Source organism: Erinaceus europaeus, chromosome 4, assembly GCF_950295315.1.
Source record: "Erinaceus europaeus chromosome 4, mEriEur2.1, whole genome shotgun sequence".
NCBI lineage: Eukaryota > Metazoa > Chordata > Mammalia > Eulipotyphla > Erinaceidae > Erinaceus > Erinaceus europaeus.
The window spans coordinates 42,336,448-42,360,955 of record NC_080165.1 but is presented as its reverse complement, the minus strand read 5'-3'; the positions used below and the strand labels follow the sequence as shown (position 1 = coordinate 42,360,955).

The 24,508-nt window shown below is 38.2% G+C and overlaps 1 protein-coding gene and 1 pseudogene across 1 annotated transcript in view; one reads left to right on the top strand and one right to left on the bottom strand.

The window, feature by feature from the left end:
* The window catches only part of CDKAL1 (CDK5 regulatory subunit associated protein 1 like 1), a 603,322-nt gene that overhangs the window by 82,805 nt on the left and 496,009 nt on the right, over window positions 1–24,508 (top strand). Inside the window, exon 5 of the mRNA XM_060190801.1 lies at window positions 22,679–22,763. Coding sequence (XP_060046784.1) covers window positions 22,679–22,763 — 85 coding nt within the window. The remainder of the gene's footprint in view (window positions 1–22,678; window positions 22,764–24,508) is intronic.
* On the bottom strand, window positions 1,373–10,887 carry LOC103115401 (large ribosomal subunit protein eL22-like; annotated as a pseudogene).

The window sequence follows — 24,508 nt, the reverse complement described above, 5'->3', positions numbered from 1 at the left end:
TTTAAAAGAATTTAAATATTTGTACCAAATATTAAGCTTTACCCTGTACAGGATTTGCTGTAGTAGTAACTTTGAATATATCATCTTTAATCTTGACAACTGAGAAAATGTTATGCCCATATCAAAGATGAAAAAATTGTAAAAGTTAAGCATCTTTAAAATTTTTTTTATATTTATTTTCCCTTTTGTTGCCCTTGTTGTTTTTCATTGTTGTTGTAGTTATTATTGTTGTTATTGATGTCGTCGTCGTTAGATAGGACAGAGAGAAATGGAGACAGGAGAGGAAGTCAGGGGGGAGAGAAAGATAGACACCTGCAGACTTGCTTTATCCCCTGTGAAGCGACTCCCCTGCAGGTGGGGAGCTGGGGCTCGAACTGGGATCCTTATGTCGGTCCTTGCACTTATGTCGGTCCTTGCACTTTGCACCACCAGTGCTTAACCCGCTGTGCTACTGCCGACTCCCAAAGTTAAGTATCTTAGCTATTGTCACACACCTAGTATGGAATGAGTGAAGACCTGAAGCTACATTTCTGAACCCAAAGTTCTTTTTTTTTTTTTTTTCAACAATGGGAGCTTACTGATTTCATGAAAAATGAAAATTAGCGTATTGCATGTATTTTATCTATACTCTTATCTAGCACCCATTTTTGTGTTTTTTGGAGGTGAATTTCAAACTTTATAATAGATGAATTTTTTTCTTTAATTTTTTTATTATCTTTATTTATTGGATAGAGTCAGTCAGAAATCGAGAGGGAAGGGAGGGATAGAGAGAGTGAGAGACAGAGAGACACCTACAGCACTGCTTCACCATTTGTGAAGCTTTCCCCCTGCAGGTGGGGACTGGGGGTTCAAACCTGGGTCCTTGTGCATTGTAACATGTGTGCTCAACCAAGTGCGCCCACCACCCGGCCCTGAATTTTTTTCTTTATCATATTTCCTTTACATTGAGCTTGTCCATTTTCCCCCATGGTTTCACTTGTTATAAACATATTAGTGTAGTATATTTGTTATGTTTAATGGTCCCTGGCACTGCGTATGCCAGAGTGATGCTCTGGTGCACTCTCTTTTTAATAAATCTTTAAAATGGAGCAGCCTTTAAAATGATGAGAATACTTGGCTCTGAGATTTCCTTTAAATGTAAGCCTCTGTAATTTAATATAGCACTACATTTCTGCAGAAGTTTATTCACATTAAAAACCAATATTTGAGTAGACAAATGAATAGAGATAATTCCTTTTTAATAATGGTTTTGATACAAGAGAATTCTGTTTATAATGCTGCTATGCCTTGCGGCATGATCCTGTGATGATTTATAAAATATTTTCGTTTCCTCTAGACTTGTTTTCTTAGGAGTAAGGTGATTTCCTAGAATTAGCAACTTAAGGGAGTCGGGCTGTAGCGCAGCGGGTTAAGCGCAGGTGGCGCAAAGCACAAGGACCGGCATAAGGATCCCGGTTTGAACCCCGGCTCCCCACCTGCAGGGGAGTCGCGCAGGCGGTGAAGCAGTTCTGCAGGTGTCTATCTTTCTCTCCCCCTCTCTGTCTTCCCCTCCTCTCTCCGTTTCTCTCTGTCCTATCCAACAACGATGACAACAACAATAATAACTACAACAATAAAACAACAAGGGCAACAAAAGGGAATAAATAAATAAAATAAAATATTAAAAAAAAAGAATTAGCAACTTAAAGGTAGTATTTATCTTTGCTTTGGTTGTAAAATGAAATTCTGAAGCATTCTAGAGAAAAGATATTACAGAAAGTTAGTTGCTAGAAAAATGGTTCTATACTTAATTTTTTTTTAAATTTATTTTTACTATTAGAGAGAAATTGAGATGGAAGTGGGAGATAGAGACAGGGAAAGAGACAGAGACACATGCAGCCCTGCTTCATGGCTTCTGAAGCTTTCTTCCTGCAAGTGGGGACCAGGGGGTTTGAACTCAGGACCGTGCTCACTATAATATGTGTGTTTAACCAGCTGTACCAATGCCTGGCCCCTCTATACTTTTTTTTTTTTTTTTTAATATCAGAGTACTGCTCAACTCTGGTTTATCGTGTTTGAACTTGGAACCTCAGAGCCTCAAGTATGAGATTTCTTTTTGCATAACAATTATGCTATCTCCCCTACTCAGTAGGAATAACTCTTTTTCCTTTTTTTTTGTTTTCCACATTTTATTCAAGAACTCATACAAAACATTCCAGATAAAAGAGCTCTAATCTTCCTCTTCTTTATCTTGCTTAATCTGGAAGTAACACAATTCATAACTCTCTTTGCTGTTAGCAGCTCTGCGTAACCAATCACATAGATTATTCTACAAATATTTTTTGGTGAGATATTTCCAATATCTTTTGGAGAAAGGCACCTCAGAAGTCACAGTGATCTTGCTTTTGGTTCGTTCAATGGTTACAACTCCACCACCGAGATTCCCAGCTTTGCCATTCACTATGATTCTCTCCTGAAGAAACTGCTCAAAATTAGCATCCATGATTCCATCTTCAACAGAGTGTGTGCAGTCAAGGGGTAACTTAAGAACCTGCTTCTTTTTTTTTGCTCCCCTTTGCCACAAGTTTTTTCACAGGCGCCAAGGCAGCAATGGAGGCAGAAAGCCTTTTTTTTTTTTTCTTTTTCTTTTTTAAGAGTAAACCCTAGATAAGCCTTTTGGCATTTGGTTTTGTAATTGTGTAATAAAGATAATAGCATATTTAATTACCCTACAGCAAATTTCTTTTGACTGTATTGTAAAACTCTCAAATTATTTACTAGGATTATTTTATCTACTAAATACAGGAAGTACCAGAGAGATTTATTGGTAAATTAATGTGTTCAGTGTATGTGAATTTATCTTTTCTGCATTATTATTATTATTATTTTTTGAGGAAGAGTGCTGGTGGTGTCAAGTGTGTTTACAACATTTCTTGCTAGGAAATATGTGAAATTCAGCAAATTATTGAAAAGTTTTGTGTGTCTTTGTGACATGCTTCAAATCCTTAAAAACTAGTGCTTTTTAACAAGTCAAGTTTTATAGAATGTGTATAAAAAGTCAGTGTAGGGCTGGGGGTAGCCTGGGGCTCTAGAGGCTTCTGGTTCAATCTCTGGCAGCACCTTATTCAAGTGCTTTGGTTTTCTGTCCCTCCCTCTCTTATTTTCCCTCCCTGTTCTTTCCCTCTCTGTTCTTACTCTCTTTCCGTAACACACAAATAAATCTTCAGAAAAGTCAATGCATTGCTATAAGGTGCAGTTTAATAAACATTCATATATATGTGGTTTAAATGTTCTTTGTGTATATTTTAACCCTCTTAAGTGGTTTGCAATATTTAGATATATTTCCCTTGTGGGATTAAGGTTGCAAGTAAAGCACTCAGTAAAGCAATCAGTGAATTGCTTTTGGGTAGAGTGTAAAATAACCAGACTTCGCTGTGGTGAAGATTTATCATAGAAAAAAATGTATGTTGTTATGTTTAAGTAAGTTAAGCCATTTACTATAAAGTTATAATTAGGGCGCATATATTCTTTTGACTGATTTTAGCTTACTTGCCTCTTTATTTGGCATAGGCTAAAAACAACCAAACCAAACCAAACCAAACCTCCAGCCCTCTCTTGAAGATCTGCCTTGTTTTTCCCTTTTCCCAGTCATTTAAATCTGATTTAGATTTTGTCTTTTCTTTGCTGCAGTTACTTAGGATGGAGTGGGGCTTGAGGATATGAACTCGGTCAATGTATCCCGTATGTCTTTTATTTTGTAATTATTTAACATCTTTCTCAATTGTCTACCTTTTTCCCCTTCTTACACTCAGTGAATGGCATCAGAAATCATCTTTTGCTGTTTCTCCCCCCCCAATAACTAGTTTTATGAGAGATTGCTAAGCACACACACTTAAACCTTTCTGTTCATACATATATAGTGCTGGAGATCAGACCTGGAGAATGCTGGCAAGTCCTGTTCTTTACTTTCAGAGCCTCACGCCCTTTTACTGCTTGTTTTTTCACCAATTACTGTGCTATATGCCAGCTCTAGTTATTTTTCTTTAAAGCTTACTTCTTTTTTAAAAAATATTTATTTATTTTCTCTTTTGTTGCCCTTGTTGTTTTTCATTGTTGTTGTTATTGATGTCGTCGTTATTAGATAGGACAGAGAGAAATGGAGAGAGGAGGGGAAGACAGGGGTAGAGGAAGATAGACACTTGCAGACCTGCTTCACCACCTGTGAAGCGACTTCCCTGCAGGTGGGGAGCCGGGGACATCCTTACACTGGTCCTTGGGCTTCACGCCTCGTGAGCTTAACCCACTGTGCTACTTACTGCCCGACTCCCCCAGCTCTAGGTTTTTTTCACTTCATAAATGTTGGTGTTAGGAATGATAATTTCCCGCCTGTCTCATTTTACAAATAAACTTCCTGCTAGGAAGTCAGGTGGATAGAGGAAGGTACTTTAACTGATGTTGATCACTTTTTTCCTAGTGCTTAGAAAAGTGCCTGACACAGAATATAGTAAGCACTTAAAAAACGCATGTAGAATGAAAAAAAAAAGCAATGAATTGTAGAGAGGGTAAATGTTGTAATCTGTAGAAATGTATGTTATGACATATACTGTCAAGTTAATATTTGTAATGAAAGTGCTCTAAAATAAAGATTACTTATTTGATGGCTTGGGAGGTAGTCCAATGATTAGAGAACTGGACTGAAAGCCTGATGTCCCAAATTGGATCCCATTGCATCATATATGCCAGAAGGATGCTCTGTTTCTCTCTGACTAGTAAGTAGAACCATACAAATATTAATTATTATCCTTCATAGTGTTATTATAGTAGTACATTATTCATATTTTTAAATAATTTATTATTAGAAAATTTGCTTTATGTTTAGTTATGTTAAGGTACTTTTTCTTTCCATGTAGATTTTAGAATGTTTACTTATGGCTACCCAAAACCTTGATGGGATTAAACTAGCAGCTCAATTTGGGGGACATTGAAGACCTTACGATGAACCTTTCTGTTCATGAACATAGTATATCTCTTTAGTGAATCAGTATTTAATTTCTTTTAACAACACTTAAAAAATTTCATCAGACAAATTTAGTACATATTTTGTAGGCTTATTTATACCTCAGTATTTCATTTTTTGGGGAGAGTAATTATAAGTAATATTGCCTTTACAATTTCATTTTTACTTGTTAGTATGTACAAATATGTTTGGTTTTTGCTTGCTGATCTTTAAGCTTGCAGAACTTACATGACCTTGGAATTTTCTTTGGGAAATTCCTTGCTATTGTCTACATAGATAATTATGTTATTTTTAAAGAGAGGCAGTTATGGGAGCCAGGTATTGACCTGGTTAAGCACACATTACCATGCATGAGGACTTGAGTTCGAGCCCTGGCTCCTCACCTGCATGGGGGAAGCTTCACGAGCAGTGAAGCAAGTACTGCAGGTATCTCTCTGTCTCCCCCTCTCCTCTCAATTTCTCTCTGTTCTGTTGTTAAAATTTTCAGAGGCTCTTGCCGGGCCGGCCAGCTTCACATCGGGTAACAGAGACCAGACACACGGCTGGACAGGGAAGCTGTATTTCTTTATTCAGGAACAACGATTTATAAACTAAACCAAACTAATCACCAAACAGAACTCTGCTGTCTCTTTGTGGCGGCGCAAGCACTCTCTCACTCTCGAACTCAGGAACTCCGGAACTCTGTCACTCTCGAACTCAGGAAATCAGGAACTCTGTCACTGGGGAACTCAGGAACTCTCGGACTCAGGAACCCTCTCCCGGGGTCCCTTGGGGCGGGGCCAAGCAGGCCCGCGAAATTAACAGGACTCATCCAATTCTCTTGGAGGGGGAGGGCTAGAACAAGTCAATGTAAAGCATACGACACTGTTCTATGAAATAAAGACAAAAAAAGAGAAATAAAAAATGGCCACCAGAAGTGGTAGATTTGTCATGGAGGTACCAGGTCCTAGTGATAACCCTGGTGGGGGGAGAAAGGCAGTTTTATTTTTATTTTCTTATTATGCATTTTATTTCCTTTTGTTTATTGTTGTGGCTAGGTGGTGACACATTTTCTTATTATGCATTTTATTTCCTTTTGTTTATTGTTGTGGCTAGGTGGTGACACACTAGGTTAAGTGCACATAGTACCATATGCTCAAGGACCCAGGACTCCACGAGTAGCAAGGACGCTTCAGGTGTGGTAAAGCAGGTCTACAGGTGTCTGTTTTCTCTCTCTTTGTCTGTCTGTCTGCCTATCTCTATCTCTGCCTCCCCTTTCAATTTCTCTCTGTCCTATCAAATAAAATAAGAATAAAATGGCCACAGGGAGTGGTGGATTCGTAGTACTGGCACTGAGCTCCAGTAGCAACCCCGGTAATAATAAACCAAAAAAAGTTTACAGATAAGTTCTGAGAACAGTAATAAAGAAATACTTTTTGAGGGGGGGCAGGTGGTAGCACACCTTGTTGAGCACACATTACAGTGTACAAGGACCTGAGTTCAAGCCCCTGGTCCCCACCTGCAGTGGGGGAAGCTTCACAAGTGGTGAAGCAGTGCTGCAGGTGTCTCTCTGCCTCTCTCCCTGTCTATCTCCCCCATCTCTATTTCTGGCTGGCTCTCTCTAATAAATAAAGATAATAAAAAAATTTAAAAATATTTTTCTGAGCCATTTGATGGTAATGTATTTATACAGTGTCTTAGTGTGTGTTTCCTGTGGTGTTATTGCTCTGTAAAATCAGAACACAGTTACAAGAAAAATGGGGAAATAAATACTTAGGCATCACTACTACCTAGTCCTCAGATCTCATTTAGGTTATTCCCCTATATAACAAAAGGTTCTCCACTTTTGAATCCCATTTTTGCATTGAGTTGTCATATCTCTTTTAAGACACCTGTGATCTGGACTAGTTTTGAAGAATATAGCCAAAGTATTTGATGGTTGTTTCTTGATCTGTGTTTGTCTGATTTTTCCTTATGAGTAGGTTCAAATTATGCACTTTCGGCAGGAATGTCTTAAAAAATGATATCCTCTCTCTTTCAGTGCCTCATCTTAAGTAACACCTGACTTTGATTTGCCCCATTATTGGTGATGTTAGCTTAGATGAGTTGATTAAGGTGCTGTCTGGTGAGTTTCTCCACTGCAGCGATTTTCCCGTTTTAGCTATGTCTTTTGTGAGGAGTTTCTTTGATGCTATGTTAATTTTCTGTCTCTCATCAAACTGGCACCCTTCTAGAACACTTTCTTGTCCTTCTCTAGGGATTCTCCTTTCTTTGCTGTCACCAGGGCTTTACTCAATCACTTTTTTTTCCCCTGGTAAATCAGACAGATAGACAATAGCATAAAAGCTCTCTCCCTTCCGCCTTCCACTCCCAGTGCTGCAATACTCCCTTTGATATATTGAGAGCTCCAACCTGGTTTGAATGCTTGGCAAAACAAGCACCCTCCTAGGTGAGCTATGTCTGTTCCCTCTGCCCCAGTAGTACGCTTCTCTTCTATGCTAGATCTCAACCCCCTATGAGTACATATTTCTTAGACCGTCTCATATTCATATCCCTTTCTCACACTTTTTAAATTTTTTTTTTTTTTTTTTGCCTCTAGGGTTATCTATGGGGCTCGGTGCCTGCACTACAAATCCACTGCTCCTGGAGGCTGTTTTTTCCATTTTGTTGCCCCTGTTGTTCTTATTCTTATTGTTGTTGGATAGGACAGAGAGAAATTGAGAGAGAAGGGGATGATAGAGAGGGAGAAAGAAAGACGGACACCTGCAGACCTACTTCACCACTTGTGAAGTGAAGCGAACCCCCCTGCAGATGGGGAGCCGGGGGCTTGAACTGGGATTCTTATGCCAGTCTTTGCGCTTGGCACCATGTGGGCTTTTTTACAAAAAATATTAATTTATTTCCTTTTGTTGCCTTTGTTTTATTGTTGTAGTTGTTGTTGTTATTGATGTCGTCATTGTTGGATAGGATAGAGAGAAATGGAGAAAGCAGGGGAAGACAGAGAGGGGGAGAGAAAGAGAAAGACAGACACCTGCAGACCTGCTTCACTGCTTGTGAAGAGACTCCCCTGCAGGTGGGGAGCCGGGTGTTTGAACCGGGATACTTATGCCGGTCCTTGCGCTTTGCGCCACATGCGCTTAACCTGCTGTGCTACCGCCCGGCCCCCCACAGTCCACTTTTTGTGTGTTAACTAACAATGAAAAGCTGTCACATTTGTCCCATGAGCATATACTTCTTGAACTTGAACACCTCATCCAGGCTACTCTCTCTTATACCTACCTATCCCATACTGCAACCCTGACACCCTATGGTGGACTGCCTCTTGCTCTTCTAGGTCTCTAATCTGTTGACTGGTCTACTGGTGGATGCATTCTCCTTAGAACCTGACATCCTGTGTCAGATAACTCTCCTCAGTGACCATCCCCACCCTCTTCATTTTCGGGTACTGACATCCTCCTGTGCCACCCTGTCAAACGTGTGTCCTCTTGTCTGATGACACTCTGTTCCCCCTGGATGGACTCTGCTTCCCCTCTTAACACAGTCACCCATTTCCCCAGCACAACTGCCTGTCTTATTCAGCTGCACTTCTTGTGTTTGGGCTTGAATTACCATAGAAAGGTATGGAGGGTAAGAGAAACACGAAACACTAGTCTCCTCTTACTGGTTGTATTCCTGCTGTTTACTTTCTTACCCCCCCCCCCCACTTCCTAGGTCTTTCTAATGAGTAGTTAGAAATAATTTATAATATGTAAAATTTATTTTTCATAGAGATAGACAGGTGGCTATAATCTGAGTAAATACGCAATGCTTATTTGTTTGAAAGAAATAATATCTGTATTAGGTAGGGTTAAAGACAACTCACATTACTGCACCTACTCAAATAGGCAATGCCTATTCCATATACTTCAGTCCATTCTTTAGAGTCAAAGGGAGTTCCTGGCTAGACCTCCTTGTTGCCAGCTTATGATACATTTTTGCATGCCACAACATCTTTCTCTCCCTGCCTCCTCATTCATAAGGTTGGGATTATAAATACTTATTAATGGGCCTGTCTTGGGTAGCTCAGATGAGATAATATATTTGAAAGTGCTTTGCAAGTGGCAAAATGCTATGCAAATATGGTCACTTAGTTCTAATTTATTGCATAGACAAAGTTGAAGTGAATAGGACATTAAGCCAAGCATTTTAATTGCACTTGTGACTTGTAGGCAAATTCCCTGTCTCATAAGGCAGAGGAGAGGTCAACATAGTTGTTGCTTTTCACTGCCAGTTTAAGTCCATTGTTCTGTCACCATTGCTCAGAGAAACACTTCTTTTGAAGTCCTGTCCACCCATTATCCCCTTACATTGTACATCTACCTTCTTGATGATTTTTTAAATTTTTTTTAATATTTGTTTTCCCTTTTGTTGCCCTTGTTGTTTTTTATTATTGTTGTAATTGATGTCATCATTGTTGGATATGACAGAGAGAAATGGAGAGAGGAGGGAAGACAGAGAGGGGGAGAGAAAAATAGACACCTGCAGACCTGCTTCACCACCTGTGAAGCGATTCCCCTGCAGGTGGGGAGCCTGGGGCTCAAACCGGGATCCTTAGACTGGTCCTGCGCTTAACTCACTGTGCTACCGCCCGACTCCTCTTCTTGATGATTTTTATCCCTGGTGTTTAGTAGCTCTCACTTCAGTGCCTGCCAACATTGGTGACATTGACATCATTGACCTTGTATGAGTTCTTTATGTTTTTATAATTGAAGCGCAGTTCTGCTTATGTGTGTCACTGAATATTTAATACTAAAGTAATATTCTCCTCTGGTCTATACCTCGTTAGCTTCCATTTATGTTACTGGTGTCATTTTTGTTATTGGCCCTCATGGTTAAAAAACCTTTAGTACTTCTCTCTGTCATTTCCTTATCTAGCCAGTAACTAAGTTCCTTTTTTTTTTTTCTTGCAAAAATTTTTCTCCAAGCAATTACAGAAGCCAGACCTTCCACTTTCTGCACCTCATAATGACCCTGGGTCCATACACCCAGAGGGATAAAGAATAGGAAAGCTTTCCAGGGAGGGGATAGGGTATGGAACTCTGGTGGTGGGAATTGTGTCAAATTGTATCTCTTATCCTGTGGTTTTGTCGGTATTTTTATTTTATAAATAAATTTTAAAAAGTCTCTTTTCATTTGAGCTCTCACTTTCCCTTAATTAGGTTATTTCTGCCTTTTATTATTCAGTCTCTGAATAATTGGATTTTTTTATCTTTGTTTTGCTTTTTAAAACATTTTTAATTGAGATTATAATTTCCATTCCACTTTAAGTATGCAGAATTAAATTTTAACTTTGAACTAAAAATTTAAAAGCACAATACCAGTAACTCTTCCCTGAATAATTATTTAAGGTATCACTTTCCCTTCTTTGTTGCTACTTTTTCTTTTTAAATATATCTGTGGTTTTAGAAAGTTTGATACCATCATTTTAGGGACATTATGTATGCCTGCTAGTCAGTTGAACAAGCACTCGATATGTGACTGGTTCATTTTATTCAGGGTTTATATTCTAATATTAATATGATATAGACATTGAAAAATCAGAATGGGAATTGTCCTTAAAGTATCTCATCCAGTACATTTATTTTGTTATTTAATTCATAAATATTTGATGTTGCTAGTTTTTGTACTTTAAAGTCTAGTGTTTCTATTAGAATTGCTTATGTGAATCTTTCAAGTCTTCGCAGTTCCCTATGGGTGTCCTTTAAAGAATGGATTCATTTATTTTTGAGGAAATCCTAGTTTACAAAACTCTAAATGGTTTAGAAGTACAGCATCTTTCCTCTTGAAAATGTGTCACCACACCTCACCCTCCACTGGAGCACCAATGTATCTCCATCAAAGTCCACTGGACTACCTTCACCTTTGTAGTCCATTTCCCACCTAAATTATGAAGACTAATAAGGTTGGAACACTGGAGTTTTAGTTTAGCTTGATAGTTAAAGTTCTTTATCTTGGGGGTGGGGGGCGTGAGTGTACACTTCCCCAGGTTCAGAGACTTGGGCTTGAGTCCCTGTGCCCCACCTGTAGGGGAGAAGCTTCAAGAGCAGTCAAATAGTGCTGCAGGTAGTCTCTCTTTCTATGTGCACCTTCCATCTCAATTTCTCTTTGTCTTATCTAATAAAACAAATGAAATAAAAGAATGGGGAATGGCCAGCTGGTGCCACACCTGGTTAGGTACACACACAACCATGCACAGGGACTCAGGTTCAAGCCCTTGGTTCCACACCTGCAGGGGGAAAACTTCACAAATAGTGAAGCAGGCGACAGGTATTTCTCTGTCTCTCTCCCTCTCTCTACCCCCTCTTCTCAGTTTCTCTCTATTTCTATTCAATAATAGATAAATAAATAAAATTAAAAATAAAAATGAAAAGGGATTTCATTAAAAAGGAAGAATGGGGAAGGAGATAGTATAAAAGTTAATGCAAAAAGACTTTTCATGCCAGAGTCTTCAAAATCCCAGGTTCATTCCCCCCCCCCCCCACCATTATAAGCCAGAGCTGAGCAGTACTCTGGTTAAAAAAATAAATAAATAAATAAAAGAAAGAAGTGGCTGCAAGGAGCAGTGGATTCATTGTACAGGCACTGAGCTCTAGTAATAACCCTGGTGGCAAAAATAAATAAATAAGTTAATTAATTAATTTCTGGCTCACGGCTCTTTTCCTATTTGTGACTTGCTGTTACGTAAACTGACTTTTTACTTAAACTAACTTTTTACTTAGTGAGTGGGTCACCCTGTGTTTTCTCTGCCTAGATGCTTAGCTTTTGTTTCTTGCTGTGAATGCTGATCTGAGATCGAAGTTCATTTCTATCCTGGGCTTTTCATGTATGATGTGGCATTGCTGCTGTTGTGGAGATAAAGGAAAACAGATCCCCCTGTTGTTGTTGTTGTTATGATGATGATGTTATATATTTTTGTGATTATCAAACTGGTAATTGTTTTGAACCTCCAATTCAGAGCTAGCTATGCCAGATGGTTTTAGCTTCTGACTGTTAGAATTTCATCCCTTCCAGTGAGACTCATGGTGGTTCCTTACTGTTACTTACCTTGTAGTTGCTTTATCATTCCCTATGTGGTTTGCTTTTCCCTTCTACATGCAAAACATATTTATATCTTAGTTTTTCTTTATGTTAAGACTTCAAGTGGTTTTAGTTTTCTTTACTAGAACATGATGAATGAAAGGATGAGACTTTGAGAGTCCAGTTTTGGAAATGATTTTGTCAAGTCATTTTTTTTTTTTTATTTTTTAAGTTACGGTATCATTGTACCATAAGAATATGTAGGTCCATCATTAAAAGTTGACATAGGAGCCTCCTTGTTCTGATTTCTCTGATTCATTTTAGTGGAGATACTGCTGGGTGAGCTGGATACTGAGCTCAGATGCATGTTTGTTAGAAGTTTAAATGTTGATACCATTGACCTGTGTAATGGTGGTAGCATTTTAAACTGTGGATGGAAGAATGGTTGGTGTCATTTAGTAAAGAGGAGAGAGAAAAATCTAGATTCTACAGAATATTCAATTTGTGGAAGGCAGAGGTGGGTGATAAAGTAGAGATTGCAGGGGGGCCAGAGTAAACAGGCGAATGATGCTATTCACACCACAGAGAAAGGAGTATTTAAATGCATCATCTGTATCTGTTGTTGTGCGCGGGCCGCGGAGAAGAGAGAGAGAGGAGGGGTCCGGAGCAAAGAGGAAACACAAATCTTTATTTGCGCTGGCACCTCAGAGTTGGGTGCTAGAGAAGCAGGTTGGGCCACGTGGAGGTAGCGAAAATGGCCGCCTCACGCAGTAACCTTTCCTGCATCTGAACACCGGAGTGAAGCACTGGCAAGAGAGCAAGGTGTGGAAGAAGAAAGGCTTTTATAGGAGTGGCTTTTGCGAGAATGGGAAGGGGGAGGAGTAACCATAGCACTCCAGGATAGGATAATAACTCTCATGAGAATGGGAGGGGGGAGGAGTAACCAAAGCACTCCAAATATCGCGGGGATATAGACAATGCCCTGAGGGCACAACATGGCTGAACAGGCACTCCGAGAATGTCCCAACTCTCGCGGGAACTAGCAGTAGCCTGAGGGGACAACATGGCAGATGTGACTTTCCCAGCATGTATCATTTGATATTAATTTCCCAGCATGTATCATTTGATATTAATTTCCCAGCATGTATCATTTGATATTAATGAAAGGGGTTCTAGGGTAGTTTGGAAGAGGTTGGGGGTTTTTGCCAAAATGAAGTGGTAGAAAAGTGAATGGGAGGTGACAGTATACAGCTAGTACAAGGAGATTGGTCTTTTGAGATGTTTGATGATGAATAAGAGTAAAGAGACTGTGTTGGGGACTCTTTGATGACACTCTTAGTAGAGTGCGCAAACTGCCATGTTTGAGCACATGGGTTCAAGCCTCTGTCCTCATGTATAGGGGGAGAAGCTTCAGGAAAGGAGGAAGGAAGGAAAGAGGGAAGCCAGGGAGAAAGAAATTAAAGTAATCAGGAATTTAAGACAGTTGCTCCCCCTTCCTCCCACAGAAATTTCCCTTGTACTTAGCATTCTCATCTGGTGACCTGGGGACTTGAACATGGTAAAATGTGTGCTCTACCGGGTGAGCCATCTCCACATTCCCATCATCTACAGAGTTTATAGTTGCTTCTGTTTTTGTTTTTGCGTTTGCTTTGGAAATACTGATTTTTCAATACTTGAAAAGTTACAACTAGAAAAGTCTTTTACCTTGTTTCCCATCATGCTCTCCACTCCCTCTTCTCGGTCCCAGCCATTTTTGGTTCATTTTGCTATTCATCCCTCTCCACCAGTAATGGAAAAGACAAACAACTGCTAGTCTGTGTTTTAGATTTTCTCCACCTTTTTTGCTCCAGTGGTAACATGTTGTATATACTTTTTAGTGTCTTACTGTTTAATCTGAATGGTATGTCTAGAGAACTTTCAGTAATAGGATTTATTCATTCTTTTAATTTTTTTAAATTGAGGAAGTACCATTTTTTTAAAAAACTGTGTTGTCTAAGAGATACAATTTTATATCTTCCCAAAATAAGTTTTAGCATACCTAGCCCTCCACTAGTGTGCTGATTTCCTTTTATTTTGTTGGGCTTCTTACTACCTTTTACCCTCTTCTTTTTCTTCTTCTTCTTTTTTTAATTTTTTAAATTTTCCCCTTTAGTAACTAGAGTTTATTTATATTTCACCCTGTCTTAATTTTTTTTTTTAAACTTTCTGTGGGAGGGGGAAGGAAGATGGCGGACTGAGAAGCCGCTAGCGGCGTGAGCTCTGATTACATCTTCTGGAAACGGTTCCAGATGCCACCAGGATGCTGGCCAGGCTTCCCTGGATTGAAGACCCCACCAATGTGTCCTGGAGCTCTGCTTCCCCAGAGACACACCCTACTAGGGAAAGAGAGAGGCAGACTGGGAGTATGGACCGACCAGTCAATGCCCATGTTCAGCGGGGAAGCAATTACAGAAGCCAGACCTTCTACCTTCTGCAACCCTCAATGACCCTGGTCCATGCTCCCAGAGGGCTAGAGAATGGGAAAGCTATCATGGGAGGGGGTGGGTTATGGAGATTGGGTGGTGGGAATTGTGTGGAGTTGTATCCCTCCTACCTTATGTTTCTGTTCATTAATCCTTTCTTAAATAAAAAATTAAAAAAAAAAACCTTTCTGTGTCTCAATTCTGAATATATTTAAACTTTTTTTTTTTTTAACCAACACCATTGTTTTGCTTTTAGAAATAATAAGCACGGGAGTTGGGTGGTAGCGCAGCAGGTTAAGCGCACATAGTGTGAAGCGCAAGGACTGGCATAAGGATCCTGGTTCGAGCCCCCAGCTCCCCACCTGCAGGGGAGTCACTTCACAGGCGGTGAAGCAGGTCTGCAGGTGTCTATCTTTCTCTCCCCCTCTCTGTCTTCCCCTCCTCTCTCCATTTCTCTCTGTCCTATCTAACAAAGATGACAATAATAATAACTACAACAACAATAAAAACAACAAGGGTAACAAAAGGGAAAATAAGTAAAAAAAAAAAAAAAGAAAAAAAAAAAGAAATATTAAGCACAAGGAATGATTTTGTGCTTGTGTAAGTATGGTAGTAGTAGGCCACATTCCTAGACATGAACCTCCTTGCTCAGAGGATATGTATTTGCCATCTTGGTAAATATTGTCAAAGTGTTTTCATAGGTAGGTTTACAACAACATCCATTTACCATGTTATCGGCACAGTTTTATATCAAACTTTTGGGTTTCTAATGATTTGTTAAATAAAAATGGCACAGTTTTTTTCTCTTACTGTAGTTTCAAATTTCATTAATTTTATTAAGATTGAGATTGAGGATTTTTACTTTTGTATTAAAAGAACCCTGTGTGTTCATATATCTTTATATGAACACACAGGGTTTATATTGTTCATATAAACACTCAGTTCATATATTTTGCCCATTTTTTTTTTTTTTTCTATTGGATTTTGGCCTTCCTTTTTTACTTTTTCTTAGTAACTCAGGAGATCAGTTCGGTTATTGGAAAAGCCATGACACATTTTTGCATAGGAAAACAGAGAAAGCACATCATGACTTTTCTGACAACTCAATGATAACTCACTTCAAGTACCTCCAACATTGGTAAAAGATGGGCGTGGTGAGCAGAAACTTTGAAAGAGTTGTAATGACCTGTTCATGAAAAGCCCTAGAGAGGGTTTTGTTTTCTTGTTTTGCTTTATTTTTCTTTGATGGATATATCATCAGCTCTTAGTTGAGAAACCTATTGAATGTATACAAGTAGATATTACCATAGGAATTCTTTAGCCTTAGTAACATCTGAGGTAATTACGTGTCGCATTCTAAGAGCAATTTAATTTGGAAAGAATACAGGAATATTAACAGGCTTTTTTTTTCTATGTGCTCAGTAAAAATCTGATTTACACTCCAATTCTGATTTTGACCCGCCCTAGTTATTCATGCAATTAATTTTCAATAGTATTGGTAAAATTTGGTCAACTATTACAACTCATTTAAAAGAAAAAGATGTTCTTTTCCACTCATACACTAAACAGAGGTCAAGGTGACCTTTGGTTTCCTCATCTTATTTCTGTGAAACACTCAGCAAGATCATTTGAAAAGAACAAACTCATTATGTCAGTAATCTTCAAGAATAAGTGCTTTTTCTTAGGAGCTCCTGTGTTCTACTTCACTCACACCAGACATTTACCAGCCTTATAGAGGATCAGTTCTTGCTCTGTGTTTCAGATTGTAAACTGTAGATAGTCTTTGTCAGTCTGTGCTTCATTTATTCTTTCATTTTCTTTTTTCTTTTTTCTTTAAATTTCTTTATTGGGGAATTAATGTTTTACATTCAACAGTAAATACAATAGTTCGCACATGCATAACATTCCCCAGTTTCCCATATAACAAAACAACCCCCACTAGGTCCTCTGTCATCCTTCTATTCTTTCATTTTCAACCCAACACTCCTTACTTCTTTTCTTATGCCTTCTCTCTGTCTCTCCCCATTTTCCCAGTCCTCTAACCTAAGCTGGCTAAAAGGAGAGTTTGTTCTCATGGATCAGTCATCTCCTGGTCCCCAAGATGTACCCTAAAGGTGCTTTCTGTTGTTAAAGTATGCTCACTTATTGGAGCCTTTAGTAATTATACAATGATTAAATTAAATAAACTCCCGGGTAGGATTAAATATAAAGAATACCTAATCTTTGAGACTTAACTTGTTTTCCAGAGGTTTGTGGTAAAGAAATTCCCCCTAGATGCTGTTGGGACCAAAACAATCATTCACACCACTCCCCCTTGTTTCATTTCCCTCTGAATTTTTATTTGTATCAGCTTGCTTAACTTTCATACTAAATATGTGACTAGATGCCCCTTACTGCTTATGCAGTTTTCTGTGACTTTCATAAAGAACAGCTGTGTAAGTTAAATGTTTTGTTCTGAGCACTGTTGATATGAACCATGTCCATCTCTTCTGTAATTCTACCATTATGCAGAAGAAGCCTGCAGGGTGGAGGGAAGATTGGTTGCCACCAGAGTCAGACTGTGCTTTGGATTAATGATCCAGTACTCGTTTTTAATTCTCCCTTTACTTGCAGGCTTTCCCACTGATTACAGAAGGCCAAGAGCCTTCTGTTCAAGATCTTGGAAATTTTGGAAACAACTATGCAACTTCTTTTGAAGCCTGATTAATAGTCTTCTTACAAATATCATGAGGCAACCTCAAGGCCATGCAATTCTTATTTATTTGGTTGTTAGATATTGTCTACATTATTTTTGATCAAGCGGCAGAGAACACTAATGAGACATTGTAATTTCCTTAAATTTGGAGTCTCTGGAGTCAGTTAGTCTGGATTTCTAATCCTGATCCACCCTTTTACTGTATGATTTTAAATTACTTTGCTTTCTATGTCTTAAGATCCCTTCTCTGTAAAGTTGGACTACAAATGAACCTACTTCAATTAAACAGAAACAAAAAAGAGTAAGACAAAGATGGTTCATTACTGAATGCATGATAATGTACTCGATAATGCTAGCTGTCATCATCATTGCTAATCAAGTTTTTATTACTTTAGATTTGAAAGTAATTCGTCTCATGTCTATAGAAGTAGATTGAAGAGTAAATGCATTCAAATAAGAATAAGGAGATTGAAGAGTAAATGCATACAACTAAGAATCTGTCTGTTTATACTCAAAGTGGGTAGGGTGTTTCAGTGACCATCCTTTTCTTGGTGTCAGTAACCATTTCTGTGGTTCAGTGAGCATGAAAGCTTTTAGCTTTGGGGAGAAAAAAGTCCCTTAGAATGTTTATCAGGTCACTGTTTCCGTGATGGATCACAGCAGGAAAATAATTTGTTATGTTCCTATCTTCAAATGGAAGAACACTTGATTGAAAGTTATATGAAAAAAAAAAAGGAAATGAGAAAAAATTTAAAGCATTATTCTCTTAAAAGAAAAATAACATTCCTTAAAACAATTTAATTAATGCAGATGGGTATAAATTAAGCATTTCTCTGCTTTTCCTCAGTATTAAACTTCCTTACCTACAAGAACAAACACTTTATAAACTGTTTCATATATGCACTTCTAGAACTTTCTTTGTTTAGAACAAATTTTCTTGGTTTTTCTCTTTCCTTTCAGAGACGTAAATGAAAGTCAAGATCTACTCTTCAATCTTTGTGTTTTCTACTCGGTGATTTGTGTGACAAAGATTATTATAAATTAAATACATACAGGTTTGGCTTGTTCTTAAATTAAATATTTTTGGTGGGAAAGATAGCAAAATGGTTTTGCAAAGAGGCTCCAAAGTCTCATGTTCAATCCTCTGTATGACCACAAACCAGAGCTGAGTGGTGCTCTGTTAAAAAAAAAAAAAAGTTAAAGTCAAAAGAATTAAACAGTTTTCTAAAGAATAGATAGACATGGTCCACAGACACATGAAGCAGTGTTCCACTTCACTTACTGGAGAAATGCAAACTAAAACTACAATGAGATACCATTTCATATTGGAGAGAATGGTTTACATCAACAAACCATTAAATGAAATAGTACTCTGCAATCAAAAAAAAAGATAATATTGTGTTTTTTGGGGACAAAGTGGATGGAACTAGAGGTGACTATTCTCAGCAAAATAAGTAAAGTCCCTACTTGCAAGGGGCATGCTTCACGAGCGGTGAAGCAGGTCTGCTGGTCTCTCTCTCTCTCTCTCTCTCTCTCTACCTCTCTTCTCCTCTCAATTTCTCTCTGTCCTATCCAATAAAAACTAAAATAAAAAAAATGAAGAGATGAATGACAACTATCAAATAGTTTCACTCATATGTGGAATCTAGAGATGGGATACACATGAACTTGAAAAAAAAATAAAATGGGGCAGGGGTTGGGAGATGGCGTACCAGATCAAGCACACATATTATCAAATGCAAGGATGTGTGCAAAGACCCTGGTTTGAGCCCCTTGCTCCCCATTTGCAGGGAGGTTGCTTCACAAGTGGTGGAGCAGGTCTGAAGGTATCTATCTTTCCTCCTCTCTGTCTTCCCCTCCCCTCTGAATTTCTTTCTGTCCTACCCAATAAAACTGAGAAAAAAATGACCTCCAGGAGCAGTGTTTTTGTAGTGCTGGCACTAACCCTGGAGGCAAAATAAATAAAAAAAGTAGTATATTTAGTTGCAGTTTCATAATATGTCTAACTATTTTCCTTATTAACAATAGGCTTTCAGATGTGTTGCTTATTCAGCAATCTCCAATAAGTATTTTGATGTTTATGTGATTGTATACATATGGATATATGTGTCCATTTGTGTATGTATGTAAATATGTGTATGTGTGGTACAGGTATATTACAGGTAAGTGTGGGAGAAAATTTAATGTGTAAATTTTTGATAGCTAGTTCCATATTGTATTCCAAAGGGTTGCGGCACTGTAATGTATTCCAAAGGGTGTCATTAATGCAGACTTTTAGCAGAGTTAAGAGGTTTCTAGAATCCTTACTCATTTGTTAGCACTAGATACTTTCAAACTTTCTATATTGTATAAGTTGATGTGAAAATATAGAATCTTATTTCATTTCGCATTTAAAAAAGTCAGATGACAGAAAATTCCTAGTGGATCACAAAACTATATGTACAACTATATGTGTATTAGAAAAAAAAACAATAGTAATCTTCTTAGTATTTTGGGAGTAGAGAAAAATTTTTTTTTTTCCTCCAGAGTTATCGTTGGGGCTCTGTGCCTGCACTACATATGAATCCACTTCTCCTGTGGGCTATTTTCCCCCTTTTGTTGCCCTTGTTTCATAATTTTTTTTTTTTTAAGAAAGCCTATGCCTTCTGTTTCTTATTTATTTATTTATTTGGATAGAGACAGAAATTGAGAGGGAAGGGGGAGATACAGAGAGAGAAAGACACAGAGAAACACCTGCAGCTTTTCTTCACCACTTGTGAAGCTTTCCTCCTGTAGGTGGGTTCCAGGGGCTTGAATTATAATGTGTCTACTTAAGTAGGTGCACTACTGCCTGGCCCTCAAATTTTTCTGATATTAGTCAGAACCTAAAGACAGTAAGTGAAGATGTAAACAAATAAATTTGATATGCTAGAAATAAAAATATGTGTGAAGACACTATTAAATGATAAATTGGAAAAATAGTATAACTTTTAAAAAATTTCTTTATTGGGGAATTAATGTTTTACATTCGATAGTAAGTACAATAGTTTGTACATAACATTTCTCAGTTTTCCACATAACAATACAACCCCCACTAGGTCCTCTGTCATCCTTTTTGGACCTGTACTCTCCCCCTACCCACCCCAGAGTCTTTTACTTTGGTGCGATATGCCAATTACATTTCAGGTTCTACTTGTGTTTTCTCTTCTGATCTTATTTTTCAACTTCTGCCTGAGAGTGAGATCATCCTATATTCATCCTTCTGTTTCAGACTTATTTCACTTAACATCATTTCTTCAAGCTCCATCCAAGATGGGTTGAAAATGGTGAAGTCACCGTTTTCAATAGCTGAGTAGTATTCCACTGTGTATATATACCACAACTTGCTCAGCCACTCATCTGTTGTTGGACACCTGGGTTGCTTCCAGGTTTTGGCTATTACAAATTGTGCTGCTAAGAACATAGGTATACACAAATCTTTTTGGATGGGTGTGTTGGGTTCCGTAGGAGAGGAATTTCCCAGGAGAGGAATTGCAGGATCATAGGGTAGGTCCATTTCTAACCTTCTGAGAGTTAGTTCTCTAGACTGTTCTCTACAGGGGTTGGACCAGTTTACATTCCCACCAGCAGTGCAGGAGGGTTCTTTTGACCCCACAACCTCTCCAGCATTTGTTGCTGTTACCTTTTCTGATGTATGACATTCTCATAGCAGTGAAGTGGTATCTCATAGTTGTCTTTATTTGCATTTCTTTGACAGTCAGTGGCTTGCAGCATTTTTTTATGTGTTTCTTGGCCTTTTTGATCTCTTCTGTGGTAAATATTCTGTCCATATCCTCTCCCCATTTTTGGATGGGGCTATTTTCTTGTTGTTGAGTTTGGCAAGCTCTTTATATATTTTGGTTATTAGCCTCTTGTCTGATGGATGGCATATAAAGATCTTCTCCCATTCTGTGAGGGGGTCTCTTGGTTTGGGTAGTGGTTTCTTTTGCTGTGCAGAAGCTTTTAAATTTGTTGTAGTCCCATAAGTTTATACTTGCCATAGTCTTCTTTATAATTGGATTAGTTTCATTGTAGATGTCTTTAAAATTTATGCGGAAAAGAGTTCTGCCAATATTTTCTTCTAAGTAGTTTCTGGTCTAACATCCAAGTCCTTGATCCACTTGGAATATACTGGTCCTTTTTACTTTTATAATGTTGCACGCTTTTTGCTTTTTTCTCTTTCCAAATTTCAGCACTTAACTCATTATTTAAAAACAATTTTTAAATTATCTTTATTTATTAGATAAAGACAGAAATCGAGAGGGAAGGGGGAGGTAGAGAGGAAGAGAGACATCTTTACCATTCGCAGAGCTTTTTTCCTGAAGGTGGGGACCAGGGGCTCAAACCTGGGTCCCTGGGCATTGAAACATACGTGCTCAACCAGGTGCGCCACCATCTGGCCCTCAATAAATACTTAATAAAGATTTCCCATGCACCAGTCAATGTAAGATATGCTGGGGGTATAGCTATGACTAAGATAGGATCTCAACTCTAAATATTTGTTAAGTAGATGGGCAACTTTTTTGAAGCTAAGACACTGGAAATTTAGAGAGCAGCAGACAGAATTGCTGTATCTCTTACAGAATAGTAAAAGCAGGTTGGTAAAAATGAGTCAATCTAAAATTATTTTATTGTGCAAAATAGTCTACTTATATTCTGTTAAGTGTGTACAAATAATAGACGTCTACCAAACCTCAAGCTTAAATCCTAAGGATGAATAGGAGTTAACCAGGTGAAGGGTATGATTCATTGGTTTATGAAGAAGGCAAAGGTATTCTAGGCATAGCACAGCCTTAGAAAATCCATGTGGGGGGTGAGGAACTATATACTATAATTTTACAATCTTGTAACACACTATTCAGAACAATTAAAAAATTAAAAAAAAACAACAACAAGAAAGCCAAGAAAAGAAATAAAAAGAACATCCAGGTGGATTGGTTTTGAGTTCTATCCCCATTCTTGCATATGCTAAAGTGCTGCTCACATAATTCTGATGCACTTGGAAAGGGACAGGATGATGGGACGTTGACCTCCTGGTGTGTCTCCTAGACACCAGTCAAGGGAAGATGAAAGGTTGTGTTTGTGTGTTAAAGACTATATACAGTATGACAGAGGAGCTAGTGGGGGTTGAATTGTTATGTGGAAAACTGAGAAATGTTATACATATATTGATTAGGCCACTTAAGCTTTTGGACATAATGAATTACTCTTTAAGAATTGAAAATATAGGAAAAATGGCTTATCCGCACATTCTTTATATTGCAAATTAAAAGACAGAGCAAAAAGTGTGCCTTTTAATTTTTCACAATTATTTCTTATTGGTGTAGTTGCTTTCTCTATTGTAGTTGTCTGTTTTACCTTATCCTTAGCTTCTTCCTGTCTTCCTAGGAGTTCAGTGCCATCTGGAACTTAGATATATTTGAATGATTAGATATGATACTAATTTCTCTTTTGTGTATTCATTTTTAATAGAAAATGCATCAGACGCAGATTTATGGCTCCTGAATAGTTGTACTGTAAAAAACCCAGCTGAAGACCATTTTAGAAACTCAATTAAGTAAGTGAAAGTTAATTTCTCCTATTTTCATAAGCAAAGCAAAAATTTCAGGAAATAGCTCTTAAGATATAACTAGTGTAAATATTTAGTATGTATTGAAAAAAGTTTGAGTTGGACTTAAGAGATTATATTGTTTTGAATTGGTCTGAAAAAGAATGAAAATTTATTTTTGAATGAAACCTTACTGTAGAATGTTCCAAGGGATGATTTGAATATTTGTTAAATATTAACTATGTTCTCTCAGGGAATTCATTCAGTTCTGTACTTTGTGAAATTGCCAAAGCAGTCCATACCACTTTTCTCTCCCCTGCTCTTTAGAGTTATTCTAGGTGGTAGTAATATCTGGTTAACAAGGGGCTTAGGTGAGAATACTAGTCTTTGCTTCATGCTTTGTTCTCCTAAGTTAAAGTGAAGGAAATATTGTTTTTGTCTTTTGAGGATGTGCTCTTAATCTTATCACACCAGTCTTCGTCCTTGAACTGGGAGAAAATATAGCTCTGACTTACTACATCTGTATGCATGAGGCCCTAGATTGCCAGTTTAATATCTGGCACCACATATGCCAGAGTTGAATGGGTTTTTGGTCTCTGTCTCCTCCATCTCTCATTAAAATCAATCATTTTAAAAAGAACCGTTAGACAGATAGTTGTAGAAATAATTGTTAATTCACTTCTGCAACCTTGGGAGAACTAATGTAGCTTATAACGGAGGACTTGAGGATATTCTAGTTTTCTTGTCTTCCCAACTAGATTTAAGATTATTCACTTTCTGTGATTTTTTTTTCTTTTTTTGTCCTCCAGGGTTATTGCTGGGGCATGGTGCCTGCATCACGATCCACTGCTCCTGGAGGCTATTTTTCCCCCTTTTTGTTGCCCTTGCTGTTGTGGTTATTATTGTTGTTGTTATTGATGTCATTGTTGTTGGATAGGACAGAGAGGAAGGGAAGACAGAGAGGGGGAGAGAAAGATAGACACCTGCAGACCTGCTTCACTGCCTGTGAAGTGACTCCCCTGCCGGTGGGGACCCGGGGCCTCCAACCAGGATCCTTGTGTTGGGCCTTGTGTACTTAACCCGCTGCGCTACCGCCCTACCCCCTCTAACTTTACTCTTAATCTCACTCTTCTGTCATCATTAATTTTATTGTGAGACATATCACACACACTTGGTGAAACATGTAGAGTTTACATAATAACAATTAACAACTCCGTATTTACCAACATGTATATAACATCTAGTTTCTAAGATCCCTCTTGTATGTGTTTTTTCATTCAGACCCTCCAGAAATTCTTAGCCTGTCATTTTATCCTCTTACCTTTTTCAATAGTAAATGTCATTAGTATTTAATCATATATTGTTTTTTAAACTTTTTAAAATGGAATTTTAATTGCCAACAGGATTTATCACTGTAGCTTGGTGCTTGCACAAGAGATCTGTTTCTCTTGGTGGCCATTTGTCCTCCCCCCATTTATTTTATTTGAGTAGGACAGAGAAATAGAGAAGGAAGAGGTAGAGAGGGGAAAAAGAAAGACACCTGCAGACTCACTTCACTACCAGTGATGATTCACCTCCTGCAGGTGGGGTGCTGGGATTGAACCCTAGTCCTTGTGCATAGTAATGTGTGCTCAACTGGGTGTGCCACTACCAGCCTTCCCATGTTGTTTTTCAAAACTAGCATGGCTACCTTTTTTCTTTGAAGGGCCATTTGGATATTTGTAACATCATTTGTTACCCATACAAAATTGTCA